Source organism: Platichthys flesus, chromosome 8, assembly GCF_949316205.1.
Source record: "Platichthys flesus chromosome 8, fPlaFle2.1, whole genome shotgun sequence".
NCBI lineage: Eukaryota > Metazoa > Chordata > Actinopteri > Pleuronectiformes > Pleuronectidae > Platichthys > Platichthys flesus.
The window spans coordinates 13204108-13227298 of NC_084952.1; the positions used below are offsets into that span (position 1 = coordinate 13204108).

General features: G+C 40.8%; 1 protein-coding gene across 2 annotated transcripts in view; it reads right to left on the minus strand.

Moving 5' to 3' along the window:
* Window positions 1–21306: 21306 nt before the first annotated feature.
* Window positions 21307–23191, minus strand: part of tsc22d3 (TSC22 domain family, member 3) — a 35075-nt gene continuing 33190 nt past the window's right edge. For both annotated transcript variants that reach the window (XM_062393342.1, XM_062393343.1), the window contains exon 3: window positions 21307–23095. In XM_062393342.1, coding sequence (XP_062249326.1) covers window positions 22820–23095 — 276 coding nt within the window. In that variant the 3' untranslated portion in view covers window positions 21307–22819. The remainder of the gene's footprint in view (window positions 23096–23191) is intronic.

The following is a 23191-nucleotide window of genomic DNA, read 5'->3' on the forward strand; positions in this document are numbered from 1 at the left end:
TTTCTTTTACAGGTTAAGAGATTTTTCACATGTCCGTTTAAACAAAACCAGTTGTTGCCTAGTATTGGTGATTATTTCTAGATTAGAATGCACCAGGGTCCCCATGGAGTCCCTTTAAATTCTTTGCATTAATGAAGATCTACCAAATTTCATACACTCTAACCCTAACCCCAGAGTGTTTCAGGGGAACCTGGAGACATCCCAACTGATAATGGACGAAAGACGTGGGTAGACTCTGGACTAGTTGCCGGCATATTTGTCAACAAACAGAGACAATCAACCGTTCACACTCACACCAATGATCAGTTTAGAGTTTCCAAAGGAAAGGGGTGCAAACCTAGCCACCATGAAAAAAGCTTGATTAAAAAGCAGTGAGAGCTACATGAAGTCCAGAGACAGCTGGATTGTACTGGATGAGGATCACAGACCAGCAGGTTGCTACACATGACTGTGCAGTGTGTCATTTACTGTGCTGGTGTCACAGTACATGATTTTGGGGGTTTAAAGGCCTTAAATTTCAAACTCTTGTTTTGGGCCACCAGCACACAGAGAATCCGCAAGGTCTAAAATTAACCCACAGCATTTTTCTAAATTATAGATTCCTGCCTTTCTTAAGAGAACATTGATGCTTGTTAGATCAGCAAACCAAAGCCTGGGAGGAAGCAACAAGTGCTTAGTTCTGCAGGGAATTATGGGATTTCCCTCAGTTTTAGTCCTGCAGATGTAACAACAGAGTGGCAGACCTGTGTTGCCTGCTGTGGCAAAAAATTACTTTTGTTATGAAAAATATGAACCAAAAATAACACGTCGTCCTGCTGGCGTGTACGTAGGAAAAGATCATACAGAGACTGGGTTTCTTCTCTCTTTGTTTAAAGATGCTGATTTTCCCTCCGCACTCTGACTCTTGAGGAAAGCACAGCAAGATCTCTGAATCTTATACTGTGTTTGTTTAGGTTTCAGTCATAATAGTTTGAGTATCTCTGACCTTGCAACTGTGAACCTCAAGATAAAATGTTACCTGCAGTCAAATGCTGAGGAATGATTGCAGCGATGCGATTTAGTTATGTTAAGACAGTATTCAAAATCTTTTTTGTATGCTTTTAATACCCTTTTCAGGTTTGACATAATTTATTAACACAAACACAGCAAAATGCAATTAAATTGACTGAAACCCTGGATTAGATTAGCGCTGTAATCTTTACACAAGTCCTGATCGATCCAGCTCTGGCAGTCGTCTCTGTGCCTGGCAGGTTAAGCTTATCTACAGCTGGTTGTTGTGGGGCAAGTTGTTCCTTCACAGGACAAAGGGGTGAACACTAAAGCCCCAACACCACCAGCCTCTGACAGGTACCCCACCAGTATGGAAACAGTTGGTCTAAAAGACTAATCCTAAAGGCTTCAGGAGTAGAAAAAGAGGCCTTGTATAATGGCTAATCAAGGTCATACAAAGTTGTGAAGCCACATTTATAAAGAAAATATTCCTGCCTGAAATGTGGAAAACAAGAAAAGAAAATTTGTGTCGCTTCAGATTTAAATTTAAAGTCTTCCTTTTGTTTCTTTCACTTCTCTTTGTGCCTCCTCTGGTGTTTCCACAACAGGCACAACACACCAAATGTATTCCATTGATGGACTCTTTTATGGAGGAGAATGGGTGAATATTTCCCGGGTTGCGTTTACTCACGTTGCTCCAGCGAGTACAGTGAGTAAATGCAAATGATCCTGCGGGCAAACTCAAATTTGCTTTGCGCTTGGTTTGAACGCAACTTGACACATTCACCATGGAAGGCCACTTTAGGTGAACTTGTATTGGTAGATAGTCCCCTTATAATTTGTTAAGGTAAAGTAAAAAAATGCTGCAAAGCTGAATTTATCTAAAGATCACAACCATGACATCAGCTCTAGTAAGCATAAATCTAACTCATAGCTATTTTTTTCTCAGCTCACTGGGCTTGTTTTCTACTATGATAATCAATGTTAAAATGACTGTCAGTGCTTCAGTCTGTCATCATCAGCAGATTCAGTAACAGGCCATCTTGGCTGCTGACTGCTGTTTGTTTTTCTCTCACTTTTTCTGACCAGAATGCCGGCAGCCTTCCTACAACAGAATCTTATTTGTTGACATTGTGACCAAAGCCAATGCTTTACTTGTTCAATTTCTGGCCTTTTTGTTTGTTTATTTGTTTGTTAAGACAAAGCTGTATTTCACAAATAGTCGGCCACTGACTCATCTTCGCTCACGCAATGGCAGTCTTTAGCCAACATTTGACATTATCAGACAACATAGCAGTGTCTCCCGATGATGCAGTCGCGAACAAGAGCCTCCACTGTTGTATTGTGAAGGCGCTCCTGCACTGGCAGGGTTCAATAACATGCAAAGCCATTTTCAACAAGGATGACATTCTCTGTCTGTGTGAACTGTAAACACATTTGGTCTGTAGCGTGACAACTTTGCCACAAATACCTTCAGCATCTTCGATGTAGGTCACAGGAGAGCAGCTTTTTAATGGGAATTTTTTTTTAACACAGCACTCTCAGTGTAGGATTCCACATCCTAATTTAGATTTGGCAATTACTTATATGGTGTATAGTAAAAGAGCTGTAAAGTTGATGAGAAATTACACTTTCACTACTGCTTAGATTTAGGAGGCACACAAATCCTTTGCTGTTCATGTATTGAATTCAAGACCCAATAAAAAACGCTTTCTGCCAGTTCAGCAGTAGTTTTCATTGACTGGCTTTATAGGTAAATAAATGGGATGCATGTCAGTGTGTTTAAAACTTTAAAACTTTGAAATTGCTTCACTTAAATCCAGAAGGCATGGCATCATCTTTTAATCATCTGTTGTGTTAATCTCTACAACCAACACAATTATAAATAAAGTGTAAAACTCCCAATGCACTGTATGCCTAAACAAACTCCCTTCTTTTCATTATGACATTTGTACAGCATATAACAAGGCAATTAACTTAAGCAGCCTTCAGGACATTGCATTTACAACAGAACTGCCATCAGGAGATTATTTCAACCTTCTTATTTAACCTTCTTAAAACAAAACAAAAAGAATATTAATGTGCAGGGACAAATAATAAACCATATTCACCTGTGTATACAATAATGCTGCAGTGTGCTCGTACTGGGTAACGTTTAAATGTTTTATCTCTTGGTGTTAGTGCTGCACAGGACTGATCCTTCAGCACCATGGGAAAGTATCACAGTTATTTACAAATGAGCCTTTTAAAGCTATAAGCACATTACACACAGTCTTAGAAAGAGAAAACTTCACCGTGATCCACTTTCAAGTTTGGGATCAGATTATGTCGAGAAATACTGTGTGTTGGTAGCAAACTCTTACATAACAGCATGTATAACTCATATGAACGTATTACTTTGAAGAGTTTTGTCTGAAATCCTTATCTAGATCAATGAAAGTCTTCATTTCTAAGTAATTTATTGTAGCAATACAATATTCATCTTCCATATGTCTGTTGAGTCGTTTGATATAAAGAAACTTCAAGCGTGTAATACCCAGGGAATCTGATGCCAGGTAGACATGATTTATTTATAGCTGCCTATCATCTGCTTTGACTAAACACTCAGAAAACTGTCCAGACATAATACAGTGTTCAAACTTAAAATGGGATAAGACAAGAAAAGCTTTGTTTCCACATTCCAGAATTTTTGCAGGAACTCCACTAGTTTCCACTGCAGGAACCAGGGTCAAAATTAAATGTTGAGAAAAAAAAAAAAATTTCCTTCCCAAAAATCCCTGCTCAGGGTGGGTAGGATTTTACACGAGTACAGGATTATTTTGGGGTGGGGCTTGCAGAGCTGAAGAAGCCTTATTGTTCGAGAATGCCAGCATTTTATTTCAGCTGATCAGTCTCTGCAATAACTTGTCATATCTGTTTCCTCACTTGTGTGTTTTGAATGTGCTGTCACAGTTACTATGCTTGTACGGAATAGATTCAATAATCACATTTTAAAAGCAGTGTTTACTGCTGTTGTAGTGTAGCTCATTCGATTTTTTGTATAGTTGTCTGCATTTTCACTGTCTGATGGACGGAAGACATTTTATTGAATAAAATACATTAAACATTATCCATGTTTTATACTGGCTGGTCTCAACTCTGGTTAATTTGTTAGTTAGCCCTGCTTAGCAGAATAGCTCTCTGCAAACAATGCTAACAGATAATACTGAATCAATTCAGCTAAGTAGGAAAATCGCTAGGTAGCATTCAACTAAACAAATCATTCAACTAATCAACAAAAGCTTTTAAATCTAAAAGTGAATAATCGTAGAATTTTGTGTAAATAGATATAGTTATCAATATTTGATGTACACACACAAAGCCCAACAATGTATGTAGGCAATCCAACTCCGATTACTTTACTACTAAGTTTGACCAGAGCAACAGGATTAAGAACTTGTACAGGGACACTGGAGCAGGACAAAAAAGTGCAAGTAACACCACCACGACCTTAATCTGACCATTGTATTCATGCTATACAGAAGAAATATACATACTCAGTCCAACATGCACTGGCGCCCCTCAAACAAGTTTAACCTAATGATGGCCAGCAGGAATGTTCTCCCATCTGTGATCCACATGACTCAAAAACAAACTGAGCCAGAGATTAGTCTGTAGGGTAACATGGAATACGTGGGTGGATGTAGGTCAGTTGATCCAACACTACAGGACGTCACATGCAGTAACTTTGAGTGGAAGGGTAAAACTTTATCCCTGGCTCCTGTCTGGCTTCATTGTTTCCAGATCTGACACATGTAGTAGCTCACGTGTGTCAAGTCACTGCAGCTACAGGAAAACTGGACAGACTGACTTTGAAAGCACTTTTCTAGTTTTATCAACCACTAAAAGTGCTTTACACTACATGCCCCATTAACCCATACACACACACACTCTCACGCATACTGATTGCACAACCATCAGAGACATTTAGGGGTTCAGTATCTGGACAAAGAAAAGAACAAGGTCCACAGAAAAGTGTAAATAGAGCAGCAATGCAAATGTGGTTTTATAATAAATTGGGCAGGCTCGTGGCCTAATCATTAAGGTGGAAGCACAGACCTGAAATATCCACCGTCTGATTCCTGGCCAGTGGCCCACTGGTGAATGTCAAACCCAGCTCCCCTTCCTTACAATTGTCTAAATTGTCTCTATTGCATGCATGTAGACAGAAATAATGACCAAAAGCTCATTAAAGATGGTTTTGGTTTGAATGATTTTACATCGATAATAATTTGTAACTAAGACAATTATTGGACAAATAGTTGGAATTGTTGTCATTATTCCATGCTCCATTAACGATACATCTGAAAAACGTTAATGTGTACATTAAAGGAATAATTCAACATTTATGCATTTCAGTGAGGTTATCTAGATGAAACTCAAGGAGCTAAATCTGTCCTTCCAGTCAAGAGACAGTTCGGCACCCAGCCCCTCATGAAACCTAAACTTTGGTTTCGGGACAGATTAAACACACAAGATATAGCATGTTAATTGGTGGTCTTAAGAAGTGCTGGTAGGTCAACAGAGCCAGAGAAGCTGTTCTGTTTCTGTCTGATTCCATTCCAAAGCTAAATATCTGCCATCAGTGGTGTGGATCTTTCCATGTAACTCATAGAATGAAAGTAATGATAGTAAATAGTTATTGCAATTCGGCACAGTTCCTTTTAAAGTTATATTAAAACATTTGAGAGACTCAAGATGAAATGCAACAAAAGACCACGAGCCAAAACGTCATGATCTACAAATTCTGGAAAAGAGGAATTCATTGACAAACAATATGTTTCAAACTATACACGAAAATGTGCTGCACATGCAGATGATATTGATCAAAGAATTGATTAGCTATCAAGTGGAATATACAGTATTGTGTTATTTCTGAGGTGCTGAGTGTGGACACTGGGCCAACATGAGGGTTAACAACGCTGCACAACGATATTCAACATTTTGTTTAATATCATTTCTAATGGGATCCTTGCTTATTTTGTATTCAACCATGAACTATGAAAAGAAAATAGGAATTGGTTTGTTTGAATACAATTGCTGCCACAGAGACTCTATTATATATATATTACCTGAGGGGGGATGGTATCACTGTCAGAGACTTGAACAGATACAGGAAATAGCTGGGCCCTGAGCCCGACCAGCCCCACCTCCACACTGCACCGGTATTTAACCCACTCTTCAGTGGCTGGAGCGCTGCTTTGACAGCTGAGAGGAAATTATTCTGAAGTTGGCCAGTGATCCCTTCTGTCCAACTTACAGCCCCAAAAACCCTGTGAGAGGAAAGCAGAGAGAGAGAGAAGGCGAGCATGTTTGTGTTGTCGGTGAGCCAGAGCAGCTTTCCCTGAGGAAACTCCTTGAAAACGCACTGTCAAACCTGACCAGGGCTTTGTGAGTCCCACGCTGCGGCTGACGCAGCAGCAGGAAAAGCCAGAAGGATTTCAAATCTATCCTCAGTTTATTTTCATCTCCGTAACACAGTGAGAGCCTATTGTTAATGGAAGACTCAGATAGCAGGAAATAACAGGACTACAAAGCAACCCGATGAAAACGTGTACAGTTTCCCTCAGACTGCAATATGCCTGCTGATGGAGCTGTTTTATCCAACCCTCTGTAAAGTGCAATGAGACCAATCCATGCAAAGAACCCTTTCCCCCCGACCTGTGTGGGCTGCTGAGACAAAGAGGTCAGAAGATTAACATTTCCTTGACCTTATTTGACTCTGAGTAGACAAACCCTGTTCCTTGGAGAACATTAACAGCCATTGTTTTTTTCCATACAACTTTTTTTCTTTTTTTTTTTTTTGCCGCACAGCAAAGAACTTCCTCTGTTATTCATCCCTGACAAACATCAAGAGCCCGGTTCTTCTTATTTCTGTTTTCTGGGTGAATCGCTACCTGCGAGTACGGGAATATTATGTTCTTGTCAAATGTTTTCACGTATCTCACAATTATTGTAAATTGTCAATGGTTGCTGAAATAGTTGAAATATTCTAAATCGAATTAATATATTTACAATATATATAGATATAGATATAATTATATAGACATAAGAAAAAAATCTTTCTTGTGACCATTATTTCATCATACTTCCATTATTTCATCATACTTAATTAGGTCTCCCATCTTATAACCCATGTTATTTTTCAGCATAACAATATATCCAATTTATTTATTTATTCAAACTCTTTATCTGCTTATTCGTTTTAGTGACGTCGAGCTGGATCTTGTCCCAGAGTTCCCTGGGGGGAAGCGTTTTAGTTTCAGTATAAATAATGAATTACAAATGTGCAGAATCGAACGGCTTTGCATTCTGAATGGCGGAAAACGAGTGAGATACCTCAGTTTCATGTCTTACTACACTTATGATCAATGTCACATTCATTAAACTGAAACAATCAGTTAGAAACACATCGCTGCAATGTTCCCGGGGAATATTCCTAGAATTTGGTCCTATTACCATGGATGAACTTAGTGCTTTTTGCACGTTCTAGACCAAATAAAAGAATTTAGAAAGGTAACACATCTATTTTATGTCAAAAAATCTATGATTATAATGAGGAGATGTAAGATTGTTCTACCTTCTATTTTAGTCTTTTGTAGCTTTTGTGATTTGTGTGATCTTGTTGAGATAAAGTGTGCACAGATCATTCAAATACTTTCCTTCAGAACTTAGAAGAATATTCGCATCATTTGCAGGACATGTGCATGTAGAATAACAAAACAAGTGTAAGTCAAAACTAGTATATTCCAGAGATATTATTGCATCTGCATGCACAGGCTCAGTTCAGTCTGGGAACCAAAGCAAACACAGCAAAGTAAGCAGGACTTAATATATACACACTTGGTTGGGGAGTGTTGCGTGTGAAGGTTGTTGAGTCTGCGAAGCGAGACAGTCTCTGCTCCGGCCTCCGTCTGCCTCGGTTATGCAACGCAGGCTTGGCCACAACACGCTCTGGCCTCTGATTGGCTTCACGAGCCTTGCTGATTTGAATGCCCTCCCCCCACCTCGCAAAAAAGTCTCTCTCTCAGAGTTCAGCTGACTAAGAGCAGGATGGTTTTGAATGAATGACTCTACCTAGGTTTTTTGTCAACTTTAGAGAATCTTTAACTCTGATGGGAAAAAAAGAAAGAATCTGTCCAAAGGCAGGGGACACAATACTTAACTCAGTGTTAACTCTGCAGGGAGGGAGTGAACTGTGGGAAGTAAAAAACTGAAAAGGAAAAGATAGTTGATGCTAAATCAACAAACGCTATGTCCTCTGGGGAATGGTTTTAGTAGTGTTGTGGAATATGGGAGGGTTCCGCTCGTCTAATGCATGACAAGTCGAAAATCGAAAAAACGGCTTAGCTCAAGAATATGAATTCCACTCATGCCTGCTATGAGACATATGGGGAAAATATTGTTTCTGCTTTTGTTTATGTAAGGTAAGCTTGACCTCCTAATCCCAAACCTAATATCGAGTGTCGGAACGCTAGGTCTTGAGCCTCAGCAAAGTCCTCAAGCACGTAACCTCTCATGTCTTCATGGACAAACAGTATGGTTTCAATCAAAAAGGTTTGGACTCATGCACACATAACAAAACAGCAAGTGTGTCAGTGGATCCCATCACCCTGCGGCTCCAGGTGTGTCCACGCTGCTTCTGCTCAGGGGTCTAAGACAAAGAAACAGATGTGACCCTGCATGAGGTCTCTCTCCATCCTGCCTGATCCTCTGTGCCCCTGATGGTCAACATGACAGCATCAAACTTTAAAAGCCCTGTGTTGCACGTCATCGGAGGGAGAGGAGGACAATGAATCAGACAAAAACGCTGTGACTTTCCCTGCCTCTCTGAGGTTCAGAGGTGAAGCGCCATCTCAGGCGAACACACCAGATACCGGCGGGGCATCCACCTTATGCCAAAGAGAACACAGCCAGCTGCGACCTGCCTGGCGTCACTCCCTGCTCAGGTTGACTGTGATAGCGAGGCTACGTTCTAGGAAAAAGTTGAAAACTTGCATAATATATTGATTTTTAATGCTTAATGTTGTGGGGTCAGCCAATTTGTTCTGCTCTATTTGATTTAGCTGGTTTATCTGTAAATCTGTTTGCTATGTACAAACATATCCTGGAATGAACTGGGTCATAAATAGGTCATATTGTTGCTTGTCCTTTTAGTTGCATAGTTCACATATACATATATATATATATATATATATATATATATATATATATATATATAAAAATTTACAATTAGAAGCTAATATATTAAGTAAAATATAATAAATCCATACATAGGGAATTTATTAAAAACTACTAGTGATAATGTGTGTGTGCACATTTTATGTTTCTATTTACGGTATTTAGCTATTTCAAAGCTTCACTAGAAACAATGCATTTCTGTGTACATCTACATTTATTATGACTTTTCAGCCTTTAAACCTGCTGAATCAGCACCTTCTTAGTCAAAATGTTAGATAATCATACAGAAAAGCCGCTCGTTAACACAAAAGGTCTTTGTCCAACTTCTGTGGAACATACAGTGAGTGCTGGAACACACACAAACTCTCGGGCAGTATATGTCAAATCTTATATTGTGTTCTCATACTCAGCTGTCACTTGTTACCCCCGGCTTGAATGGTCTAGTTCATAACTAGGGCCCTCGTTTTTGCTGTGGATGTGTTTTTGAAGTGACAAGACAATTTCACAATAGATCACAACATGTTATAAAAGAATGTTTGGGTTGACCTCGGGGGACAGGCAGACAGCTAATAGACTTGTCTTGCACGTATATATGTCTGTGTGTGGAGTTTTTTTCCCCTGAATGTGTGTTTGTGTATTATAAGTTTAGTTTGCTCTGAACAGTGTCCTTCCCCTGGGAACATAACAAGCTAAACATAGGGAGTGAGGGCTGCCCTGTTTGTCGTCTGTACATTATCACAGACACAAAAATGGACATGGCAAAATTACGGTCGAATTACAGCCAACCAGCCGGTTTCAACTACAGTAGCTCTGTATGAAAGGAGTCGTGATATTGTACTAATAATATATTTACATAATTATGTCGGATTCTCTATTAACCTACAGAAGTTCTGAGCTTCAACTCAAGTCAGTTACGTAAAGTCAATATTTGACACATTGAGTATGAACTTCTACTTGAAGTCAAAGACGTGATAACTTGTACTATAAACAAAGTCTGTTGCTGCTATACCACTGTATAAATTGCAATGGATATATTATTATTATTAATATAATTATGAATAAACAATGCATGATTTGTTATTAATTACAAGGCAGTCTTAAAGAAGGATTTTTGTGTGAATTAAGTTTTGTATAATAAAAAATATGTGTCTTTCTGTAGTTGTGAATCGAGTGTACAAGCATTGATTCAGTTTATTATTATTATTATTATGTTTTGTAATATCCATACCCTTGGAGATTTTAAAACCTCTTTCCAATGGCAGATGTTTAACGACTTGACATAGTTGACGTAGTTCCTGAGGCTCTTATCTGATCAGTAGAAGTGATCTGTCTATGGAGAAGCAAGCAGATGAAGCTCAAGGTGAATATCTAAGTGTTGTTATTCTAGGTTATTGCTAACCAATATATCCAACTAACTTTGGAAAAATTACACATGGTGTGAAAACCGTCATGAAAAGGTCTTAGTGACAACGACGCTGATGTTTGACACAGCGACGAATAGGAAACAGGAAACCCATTATTATAGACTTAAGTTCCCACCAGCGCTTGAGAGCAGATTGACAACAGGTCGCAGCTCCCAGGTGCTTGACGTGATGAATGGTTGATGTGACTGCTTCTAGCGTGCAGAAGGCGTTACCGCCACTTGATACATCTGAACCTGTGTGTACTGAATGTGCTGTGACACACAGACACTATAGAACAGACTAGTCATGGAGTCATCTACCGTGTCACGGCAATTCATATTTTTATGTGTTCTAGAGCTGAGAAGAATGTGCTGCAGGGAAAGAACATTCTCTTTTATGTAACCCTCACTTCAAGCGTAAATCATCCATATGTGTCAAAGTGTGTCTGTCTGTGTCAGCGTGTGTGTGTGTGTGTGTGCTCGTCGTGTAAGTGAACAGACGGAACCTTTGTTTTTTCCTCTTTTTATTGCAGACTGTACAGTAGCTCCAGTTTCAGAAGTGTCTTCCCTGCAGTGCATCCTGCCACACCTCACAAACGGATGCTGGCTGATGATTCATTCACGTTTTCTGTGCACTAGAGGTTACTGGAGACACGTTTCATTTCCTTTGAGCCGAACAGGTATATCCAGCCCATTACCCAGAATCTTTTTTTTTGCAAGCTTGGAGTTGAGCGAGTCCCTTTCTGGTGATCTAAATTAAAGGTCAGAAGGTGAAGGCCGTTCAAATGTACTCCATGTTGGTGACCTTCCTGCACAAATAACCGCCGCATTCGTCTCAGTGTGTGTGCGCATGAGAATGAGCACCAGCAGAGCTCTGTTTGTTTGTTGGCTCAGCCGGGTTTCATTTCATGTGTGCGCTCGGCTAGCTCATGGCAGGACATTTGTGTTGGGGGGTGAATGCATGAAGGAAAAGAATTTGCAGTTTATTTTGAATGTGTGAACATGTGAATGGCTGTTACCCGGTTTCATGGATGGCATGTTCAGAGTCATGGCACCTTTCCCCTGTACAGTATTTACAGTTCAAAAGCAGCAGGGTGCCGTCCTAATCCAGGCCGGGATACATTTCTACTCTTAACCTTGTCGTCTTTAACTGAGACTCTGAGAATGACAAGAATGAGATCGCAATGTTCAGGACCTCTACAAACCTAGCGTGGGACGGTATGGGGTGACCACCACACGGCCTGAATAAGCAACGATAGAAAATAAGGTGAGGTGATGAAACCCGCTGACTTTAGTGCTGAAACAGCGATATTTCTTGCTGAATCACACACAAACATTCTTCACATAGTCTTCTGGCTGCAAAGGACATTTTGTCTTTAAAATGGCACACTTCCACGCCCGCGTCGAGCGATAGCTCAGTGTGAGTGAGTTTTTTCGTTTTGCTCTGCGGTGATTTGTGCTTTAATTTTTGGAGCGTGTTCAAAATGTGCTTCTCGCTCGAAGATGAATGTGTTCGGCTCAGGAACCTGTCAAATCCGTCCTATCCAGGCTATGGGCGGAGCGTCTCACACTCCAGCCAAAACAGTTTGTCTTGCCCTAGTTTGGTTTTTTTCTTCCTCTTCACACTGTCAGTCACCTACACCCGAGCAGCTGGGAATGCTGCGTTGCTGATGCGCCTCCTCTGCGTATCGACACCTCGCAGACTCAAAGCTCACCGACAGCGCCAGGGGACAAATGATTTACTCGTCAAAGAGGCTGTGGATAGGCACATTAATGAATGATGAGTTACACTGGCTTAAATGACTCACTATGCACTCGCCACATGTTGTGTGTGGCAGCTAAATGTCAGTGTCGTTACATTCAGGTACAATGTGAATATAGGGCCAAAGTGTCACAAGTGTGTTTACATGTGCTTTTAGACTTGGCCTTGACGTCTGAACATGTACAAATGTGTTGATTTTTTTTAAGCTGGCAATAAAACATGTTATGTAATAAACTATGGTGAAATCCTTGTAGTGCATGCTCATACTTTAATGTCTTTCCATCTATCAGTTATGGATCTGTTAATTGATGTGTGTTTATCACTATGACTGAATAAAATTCGAAGACAGAATAATCAGTAATTCAGCAACGACACTAACCTGAAGTTGTGCATTCATTTTATGCCTATTCCAGTTTATACAGGTTTTTTGCATTTATATGAACTAAGTGTAACATTTCTACTATAATGAAATGCATTTTATATGCACACACAATACTAACATATACATAAAATCACCAATCCCTCATCTCATGCTGCACATATTGCATTTCATATTGTATCACTGAAAGAGGTTTGGTTCACTTAATTGATTAATTTGATTAACCGTCAATGTCAATTTATGAGTATGAATGCAAAGACGCAAATCCTAAAAACATAAACAATTTAATTAACACAATGTGCAAGTGCAATTTTATTTAAATGAAAGTCTATGAATCATAATTTACTTCTGAGGGCATAAGTGACTTATTTTCCTACTGTACGAGTTATAATGTTTAGTTCTATAAATGTTTTGTGGCAAACAGAAACATTTTAAAGATAATATATTAACCTGAATCAAGCCGATAAAGCCTGTTCTCTACTTTACACAGCAGCAACAAGATAGATCAGCATTTAAGTATGAATGGATTCATTTGCACATGCGAATTACACATTTATTATGATTAAAGTGTAAACTCCTCAAAAATTGTAAAGGTCATCACTGACCCTGAAATTTTATTTGATACTATTTTATATGAGGGTATGAAAACGTGTGAGCTGCAGCTGAAGACACAGCATCTGTGGTGAATAATGTTGGAATACAAAAGCAGTGTTAAGCACAGGAAGAATAAAAAAAGCAGAAGTCGCCCAACTTGTAATTAAAAAAAAACATAACCATCAACCGCCTGTCTGGGAACAAAACAGAGCTGGCCCACTATCAATCTTCTCTGATCCACAAAAGCTCAACACAATTCGGGACAGGTTGAGCGGCTGTAAAGCTGATCTCAAAGTTCACGACCCTGGAAAACCGCGGTGAGGCAATGAAGCATCAGAGCACAAGCTGTTCTACCATCCAAGAGGAAGGACGGTCTCGGAGGAGGCGTCCCTACAACATGCGAGTAAAGGACAGGACAGGTGTGAAATGCTGTGCAATCCATTTTGAAAGCTATATTAGTCATTCAAAATAATTATATACAAGATGAATAGACGGTAAATGCTAACAAAAGAGGATAAAGTCATATAAAAACTAGACTCCAACACCCAATACTCCTCTTAGAAAGTGAAGAAAGGGGTTTTGAATGGGTTCCTGCCTGACCCACACAACATGTTTCAACCAAGGTTAGTGAAAATCAATCCAGTAGCTTTTGTGGGAAACCAACAATCAAAACAAATGCAGATGAAAACGTTAACCTCTTGGTGGGGTAATAATAATTATAGTGGTACACATGACCTGAAACAAGTTCAAACTGGATGATTATTATTGTAAAGTCAGTTTAATCCAATATTAAAAGGTGTCTGACTCACCATTGTGAAAGGTTTTTGGCTCTGGTTCACTTTTCGGACGTCAACCTGTCTGACACACCTGAGGGAAGACTGGAATAAGGAAAATGACAATTCTTTTTGACATAAGGACTGACATGGATGTAGGTTAAAGCCTAAGGTCATTTGGAAATTCTCATTTGAGCAACATGAGTTAAGAAGTCGAACAGTTTCTTCTCACTTCAACATTGACCGTGTGCATTTCTGAGAAATCCATGTGGAAACTGTAAACACTCACAGGACTGTAATCTGACGGGACTCTCACCAACACAATGTGGCCGTGAGAAAGAGGGAATCTACAGCTGGTCAGGTGACACACTGGGTAGGTCTCTCAAAGCTGTTTTCATATTAACATAAGAAAAAAAGAACACTGTCTTAGACATCCAATGTTTTGTTTTCCTCAAGCCGTGTGAATTCCACAAATGTTTTTACAGCCAACAAGGATAGTGTGACTGTGACAAAGACTAATAACAATAATACTCTCCTACTCCGACCTGTGTCAAATCGCACAATGGTTTATTGTGTTTCTGAAAAACACAGAGCCTGAGATAAACTGTCTTTCCAGACGTTGAGTAAACATATATAACACCTAATCTAACTGAAACTAATTCTGTTTAACTATGAAGTAACGTGGTTTTTTTGTTCTTATTCTGGTCATTCTTGTTCTGTATTTAATGAAGAGCCATTTCTATTTAAATGTCACACCTCCCTTGTAGGTAAGTTTCCCCTTTTTTACAGACGATATTTGACGTGCCATAACAAGTGTAATTAAGAACATCACAAAGGACTTGGTTACTTTCGGTGATCCAGTTTCATGGGTGCCTGGTGTCTGTGCATAGTTCAGTGACACTTTCATGGAACAGGAGCCACTGTTGGTGTTATTACTGACGCCTGTTGTTTTCCTGCTATGACACGTCAAACATTAGTGTTGACTGTTCCAGTGTTTTAGAAGGAGCCTGAGCATCTATTCTCCATCCTGCTTTCGAGCTATGCCCTTTATTTAGAAAAGCTGTTGCTCTGTAGGCCTGCATGTTTCCCAATTTGTAGCTTTGTAACATTGTTACAAGAAACAAGCACTATTTTCTAATGACAACTGTTAACGGCCCTTAAAGTGCACTTTTATGAAGATTGTGTAGGGGAGGATGAAATATGTCAACAACAACAACAAAAATATTGTCTTTAGCGCTCTCTTTAATTGAACATTTCTAAGAATTGTTTTTGCAAGCAATAATTTGCAAAAGAGAAACATATCCCCACCTGAAATGTGTTTGAGCAAATGAACCAGTTGCAAGACTGCAGGTGATAAACTACAGTTGACCTACATAAGAGCATCATCTGCTGACTAGTTTTACATTGTCTGTGTTTCCCTCCTTGTATTGGCCCTGCGTGGCATCTCAGAGCAGAGGCTCTTTTTAATGTCTTCCTGACGGCCCCAGCCGGTGACCAGAGGCTTTATGTTTTCATGATGTTTGTCCATGAGTAAGTCTCGACTCAAAGATGACCTGATTCGATGTTGGTGACTTGAGGTCAAAGGTCAAGCTCACAATGACCCCATCGTCCTGTAAATGTGGTTTATCAGGATGGCCCCTTTGGATTTCATTACATCACAGGTCACGGTGGCCTTAAAAAAACATGTTTTTGGCCTCTTGATGGATATCTCAAATCTGCCTTTAAGGAATTCCCTTCAACTTTTGATCAGTTGTCACTTGGGCTCAAAGATGAAGTGAATTACATTGAAGTTTTTAAAGGTAAAGGTCACCTTATATGGATCTGTAAAAATAATGATGTCAAAATATTGAGATAGAGACTGCATTGATTGGTGGAGGACTACAATGCCTACACTAGATGCCTTGGTCCTGACACGACTTGCTGCTGCAGCTGCTCAGCTCCCTCCAACTCCCTGCACTCAATGAAAAGAGACTAAACGTCAATGTGGGAACCTTGTGATGATGTCAACAAGGTCCAAACATGAGGAAAGAGATCCCACTTTATTCTGTGCGCTATCAAATTGAAGACATCAATTGATGCCTTCATATTTGTATAACTCCAAATATCGCGATTGTGTTTTCAACCTGTTCACATGCAACACATATTATTCAAAGTTTTTTCACATGTTGTCAATTAACTAAACAGTTGTTGATTGTTTTGTGTACGAGGGGGCCTAAAAGGAATATAAACACAAACCTGTTCCCAAGGTTGTGTGGAGTTCTGTTTACATTGAACCTGACTTCCTGCAGCTCGCTGTACAGCACAGAACAGAGGTCAGAGGATGTGCACCACACAAAAGACACACACACACATTTACCACAATTCAGGAGGGAAAGTTGCATAATCCTTCACAAACTCTAACAGATCATTCTTAAACTCGTTTTTTGCGGTAGAAAGAAATTTGACCATAAATTGTTGCTGAAACTGAACCCTGTAAGTTCCATTCTGCCTTTCTAAAGATTTAATTTAGTTTCATGAACCGCCCTTGTTTTTTAAGTGTTGCCACAAGAAAACCTCAAGATCCATGCTCAGTTACAGTCTTATAGCTAGTGTCAGATATACAAGAGGTTGAATACAGATTAAAGACTAAATTCAGAAATACATCTGCACAGCACATCACTACACAGCTCTTCTGTACATTTTTAATTAAGTTTACTTGAATTCTACTGAATCTCTTGAAGAATGTGTGTACACAGTGTTTCACTCAGTACCCATGATATAAAACTTGCTTCAAATTCTATTGGTTTTCAGTTGAGCTGCCCTGAAATCTAACATGTTGGTATGTTTACATGTTTTTGCGAAGTCGAAAATCCTGTTTATTTCATGTTTTTGATCATTGTGGAGAAATGATCTTTGCATCTTAAGTTCATGTATCACAACCATCTTGTGATCATTGACCACTGCAGGCTACATTTTCTGCATTGTGCAGGTTATGCAACCGACTCCCTTTTGACCCCACATGTGTCACATGTTAGGATGGGGGTCTGCGGGGGCTTTATATTATGTGCGGGCCCTTGCTGTGCAGTGGTGCCATGAGGTGTATGACTGTAAATCCGAAACCAGTGGCTGACCTGACCTTTTGTCCTCATGAATAAGATGTCCTGAGTTGGCCACATTCCCAAAGAGGCTTTGATCCGTTGGGCTACAAGCACAGCTGACACCTCCTAGAATCAAAACAAGAGCTTTTCCACTGATCCACTCACAACAGCCATGAAATACAAGCCACCAAAATGCTAAATGTATTGTTTTTATTGTGTTGTCTTTTTTATATATGCCATACCTGAAAAAGGAAACCACCGAATGTTTTCATGCTTAGGTTAAGTTCGAGGCCGTTGGTGAACTTTATACATTTTAGAGCTTCTTCCTACAATCAGGACAATCTCCAGACGACTGACCCACAGACGCTTAAAATACACTACGTTCATCGGTGTCATCTTCCAAATAGCATCAGTAATGCAGCTTATAATAAAGCTGTGCACTCATGACCTTTCAAACCCAAAACAAATATTTTGACTGCCGTTTTAGCGTGCAAGTTCAATAACTCTATCGACAAGCTATCACAGGGAGATTGTGTGTCACAGGTGGATGTTGCAAACCCCCTTTTTTAACCAGGGAGACAGAGAAGACTCAAAACTATTGGTGAGAGCACTTTTCTGTCTCAGACAACAAACCCTAGATGTCAACTGTGTGACCTCATTGGTAATGTCAAAGATAAGTCAAATATTGTTTGTCCATCATGTCAAATGCAGGCAAAAATAGAATCGCCTGTGTTTGAGGACCAACATGGCTGCATCAGATATACAAAAGCTTAGTGGAGGATTAACTTGATTATGTGTGATTCAAGGCAGTACCAGTAACCAGAATCCGACTGTGGTGCAACATCTCAGTGTGTGTGTGTGACTGAACTTTAAACAGTGACAAAGATCCAGAGGCAACAACTGTGTCCACGCAGCGTCTTGTGAGTGACGAAGACCTCATCACCAGATCTCAGAAATGATTCAATCTGACCAGGTGACATGCGGGCTAACCATGCACGTACCAATAAAACCGAGTGCATGAAGTATTACAAGTTTTTGTAAACGGACATAAAAACGGCAGCAAGGCCCCTCCTGCAACCCCCTGCTGTGTGCTGTCCCTCAGTCGAAGGCCTCCTGTTTTAAAAGAGGTCACACTCATCAAATAAGTCAAACACAAGTTTTAAGACAGCAGACATTAACAAAGTCGTATTTTAAGTTGTGCGATGTCTTTGTGTCCCTGAAGCTATAATAACAATGCTTATGTATAATAATCGCATATTTACATTGCATAACCGTTTGTCAGCAACTCTTTGGATTCGTTTTTTTTTTTTTTTTGAAAAACGATAACAGTGTCTCCTTGTCCGTGCTGCAGGAGACATGCCGTGCATGATGCTGCTTAACCGTGTGCCATAAAGATAAAACCTTTTTCTATGTTGACGTGATGAATGTGCTGACATTCAGATGACGCATGTTGTGTCAGTCTGCATGAGAAGCAGGCAGACAAAATCAGTGCCCCTGCACGCAAAACCAAACCGCACCGTGGCTGCAGCGCCTGCTTATTCCAGCTCCATCCGTGAATTTCCATCTGAAACAGATGTTCTTTTTTTTTTTTTTTTACAATGCATAACACCAGTAATCCAACACAAACTCTACTCTTGCTCTTCCTGGATTCAAGCCTCAAAATAAAGTGGTTTATTCCGCACCTAAGGCCCCTCCCACACCTGTAATAATTAACTGTACTTTTACGTTGAAGGACGATGAGTCACCGATGCTTTGACTCAATTCTAAGAGAGTCCGACTGAAGCCGGAACTTTTGTTTTCACTCATTAACGAATAAAGGAATGTGAACACGTCATGAACATAGTGAGCTTTTAACCGGTGGTAGATTAATGTTTGACAGAGAACATGCTGAAAATCAAGTTGAGTATTCTTGAACTTCCTGTTTAGAAGAATGTAATGGATGACATATTTAATGCTTGATTCATGCATGTTTTACATCCACTCATGTTACAGTGAATTAAGAATCACATCTGCAATGGAGCATCTTCACATTTAGGTCGACCAAAAGTACAAGGCTCATACTTCCTTTCGGCTGTGGTTCAGGAGGTAGATTGGGTCATTCACTAACCAGAAGGTTGGTGGTTTGATCCCTGGCTCCTCCAGTGTGCATGAGAAAGAGTCCTTGGGCAAGACACTGTGCTGGCAGTGTGTTAATGGTGTGAGACAGAAAGTGCTGTGATTAGAAGCCCTGTATGGATGTCAGTGTGACCTGTACTGTAGTTTAGATGTGATAAGACTAGGACAATATAAATACAGTCCATTTATCATTTCCCTGTCTTCAGGATACCTGGAGGGAACAAATAATCAAAAAGGCCGATGAAAAAGCCTCAACAGAAAACATGACGCTGGCAAAGACACATTAATGTCCACAGAAGTAGTCTCCTGGTGTGGCTGCTGTTGTGAACTGGAGATTTATAGCAAATCAGTTCCTAATTAAAAAAGCCACATGCATTGAAGTCTTTCTTTATAACTATTCTTAAAATAGAAAGATGTAAATACCTTGAAAAGAAATTGTAAATACTGAGTCAGATTCCTTATTGTCTTCAGGCTTTTAGTGACTTTCTGGAGTCCTTGGTTTGCTACTGCCAGATGGATTTTCCACAGTTTGAGCCTGCATTAGCACAGATATGATTAAACTGCAGTGACTGACCCGGCGGCCTCTTTCCATCGGCATGCACGAGGTAGTTCAAGGTATGTGGACAGGAAGCATAAAGACCGTCTCTAATTATCTTGTGCAAAAAGAGCCAATAAACACCTGTCCCTCTGCTCTCTGCCACATTAAACAGACGTCCTCTTCCGTCGCTGCACTGCGCATCCTGCCTTCTGCTAATTGAATGCACAGAGCATTTCAGAGAAGCCACATCGATCAGGTTTCACGTACAGAATCGGCTGCTTTGACATATAAACCACCAGGGGAGTGAGTCTGCAGTGTCGGGTGTGAAAGAGAGTAATGGGGGAGACGCTGTGTTTACTCTGGTGCCATTTGATCTGTGATGGTTGTTCTGGGCTGGAGCTGAGTCTCTCTCTATGAGAGATTCACGTGAGGCTGCTCTCCGCACCGGGAAAGCCAGAACATATCTGGTTACACCCAAGCTGCACTGACTGGCTGCCAATCCGTCTGAGGGGAAATACTCCGGGACAAACAGTTTTTTCCCCTCTGGTAGATTCCAGTCCAGTTGCAAGCAGCTATTATTACCTCACTATCATTAGTGGTCACCCTGTTTTTGACTTAGAGGGAAAAAGTTGTTTACCTGCTAGTAAACAGGTTTTTTACTCTTAGAAGACAATAAGATTCTTCTTTCTGAGGAGCCATCGTGCTAAATTGAAAATACCACTCTCTGACGTCCGGGGCCTTGTGGCTCGCTGCGGCTGTGTGCCGAGATTCACAGATCACATGCTCGTCATGCTGACTTTGTAAACACAAACAAAGGCTCACAGATGGAAGAGAAATCAGCACGCAGGAAAACAAGTAGTGGCAGAGTTGCACAAACTTGTAACAGCAAGGTTACTTCTAGGAACGCGTCATATGTTTTCTGAGATTAAAAAGTAGCAGTTAATGAAATCATCCTGGGTGTAGTCGCAGGCGACTCATCGGTCTTCCCTGCCTGGGTTTCCAATGAGTACATTTCTCCATTGCATAGTATATAAGCTTTAATAAGAGTTGCATCAGGGAAAGAAAACCAGTCTGATGTGCTCTCGTGACTCTGACCCGCCCAGTTGACTGCAGTGTGTAGACATCAGCTCAAGTTGTATTACTGACATATCACATGTTTGTTAAGGAATAACTCAAAAGCTTAAAACTGTCCTAAAACTAAATATAAATCCAATCCCATGATCTATTATTGAAGATCAAACAGTAGATTATTTGTTTACTTCAGCTCTTATCATACCCAGACATGTGTTTCAAGTAACTGTAAAATGATATGTTTGTTTTCTTTCCCCATTTGTTTCTCTGAAGGAAACCCAAGTGTCATACTTTAAAAATTCTGAACCTCATGTTTGGATCAAAGTCCTGATTCTACATTGTTTGTGTCATGCATGCTGTGAACAAAACAGAGTGTGTCAACGTATTGCGTCATGTAAACACAAGGTTTATTGCAAAATGTGCAGCTGTATCCAAACACTTCAGTGAGCAACCATTTGTCCAGGATACTGTACAGCAACAACACCGTTATCTTTACAGAACACATAGGAACTTTAGCAGTACACAACTTCTCCCTGTGAAGCTTCACACATGGTCCTGGTTTTTCTGTTGTTCAGAAACAAACAAACAGGCAGAGTCTTTGGTAGCTAGAAAAACAAACGAGACAGCAGAGTTCGAATCCTCTCTCACTACAGACAGGCACTGGTGTGATGCCATCGTTTTCAAGTCGGCATCTGAGCAAGTTTTAAAAATGGAACAGATACTGGACAATGTTAAAAAACAAAAATCTGCAGGAGTGCATCTGCAGCGAGGAAAGCAGTCGTTCGCTTTCTCGCCATCTCCACTACGTGTATACCTCACGAGGTTTCGACCTTCTGTACAATGTAGTTTGACTTTTAAGAGCGAGGCCAACAAGGCAAGTCGCGCCCTACTTTATACATCTATTTATATATATTTATATATAACATCTTTTAAGACCATTGTACAATGCTTCTATTTCACAACAACTGAGATTTGTTTCGAATCAGAAACAAAAACAGAAGATATAGCAGGATTCACCTCCCCCATAAGCAGCAAGCCCCAACTGCAGACAGTACAAGATTACACGTTGTGAATCATTACAGCACACGGATCAGTCCACTGCAGCGTGCACCAGCTCCCACTGGCAGCCTCTGCTGCGGCGACCTCCGCGGCAGCTCATCCTGGTGTGATTCTTTTTAGGCATGAATAAGATGCACATGATCAAAATGAGCAACACATTGCATGTACAGGAGAAAGTCCGAAAAGTTAGGTGGCTGAACGGTTGTGGCAGGGAGGGTCCTTTGAAACTCGTATGTTTCGTGACTGGACAGATCTGCATGAAGGGGCTCTCTTCTTCTTCTTCTTCTTCTTCTTCTTCTTCTTCCTCCTCGAGACTTGGAGGAACGTCTCACACACGGGTCTCCTCCGGGCCAGCAGGGACTCAACTTTCCCTCTCGCACACACTTTCCCAACTTGGCACCTGCAGGGCCAGCCCACTCAACACCCTCCTTTCCCTTCTCTCTAGTGCATAAGGGTGATGGCTGGAAGGGTTCGGCCAGGCAGGGGAATGCCCCCCCCCCACCCTCCCTCTGTCTGTCTCAAAGCAAGCGCTCAGCGGCGACCAAGTCAGACCACTCTCTATTTCTCAGCGCTTTTGTCTACAAAAGAGAGACTGACGACAAAGAGCTGGACGGAATCAGAAGGCGGGCCTGGCACCGCGCCGCTCAGAGCGTCCCAGGTTCTGTTTTGTGCTCGTCAGTGTCGGCAGTCCTTTTGTGTCCCATCGATCATTTACAGCCCTGGTGCTGCACCTTCACTGTGAGAAGGGCTCTCAGCGGCGAATTGTAACACTTTCATTTAAAATGGAGGTCCATTACTGTAAAGAGACAGTGGCTCTGCCCGCCCCAAGGCAGAGCCACTTATACAGCAGAGCCTGTGCTGTAGCTGCAGGTGTGCTGCTGCTGCTGGTGCTGGTGGTCTGTGGTCACCTGGGCGCTCTGGTTATCCAGCGGTAACAGCACATCCGCCGGAATGCGGGACTGGAACTTCTCCATCTGTTCTGGACTGGCCAGGTTCTTCAGCAGGCAGTTCTCCCTCTCCAGCTGGTTGTTCTTCTCCGCCAGCTCCTTGATCTGCTCTTTGAGGATCTCCACCTCCTCGCGCACCGCGTACATCAGGTGGTTCTTGACCAGATCCTGGCAGGGCACAGAAGAAGAGGCGGATCAGTTTGGATACAAAAACAGAGAAATCAGCTTGGTTGCAAATCAGAGGCCAAAACAAAGATGAGCGTT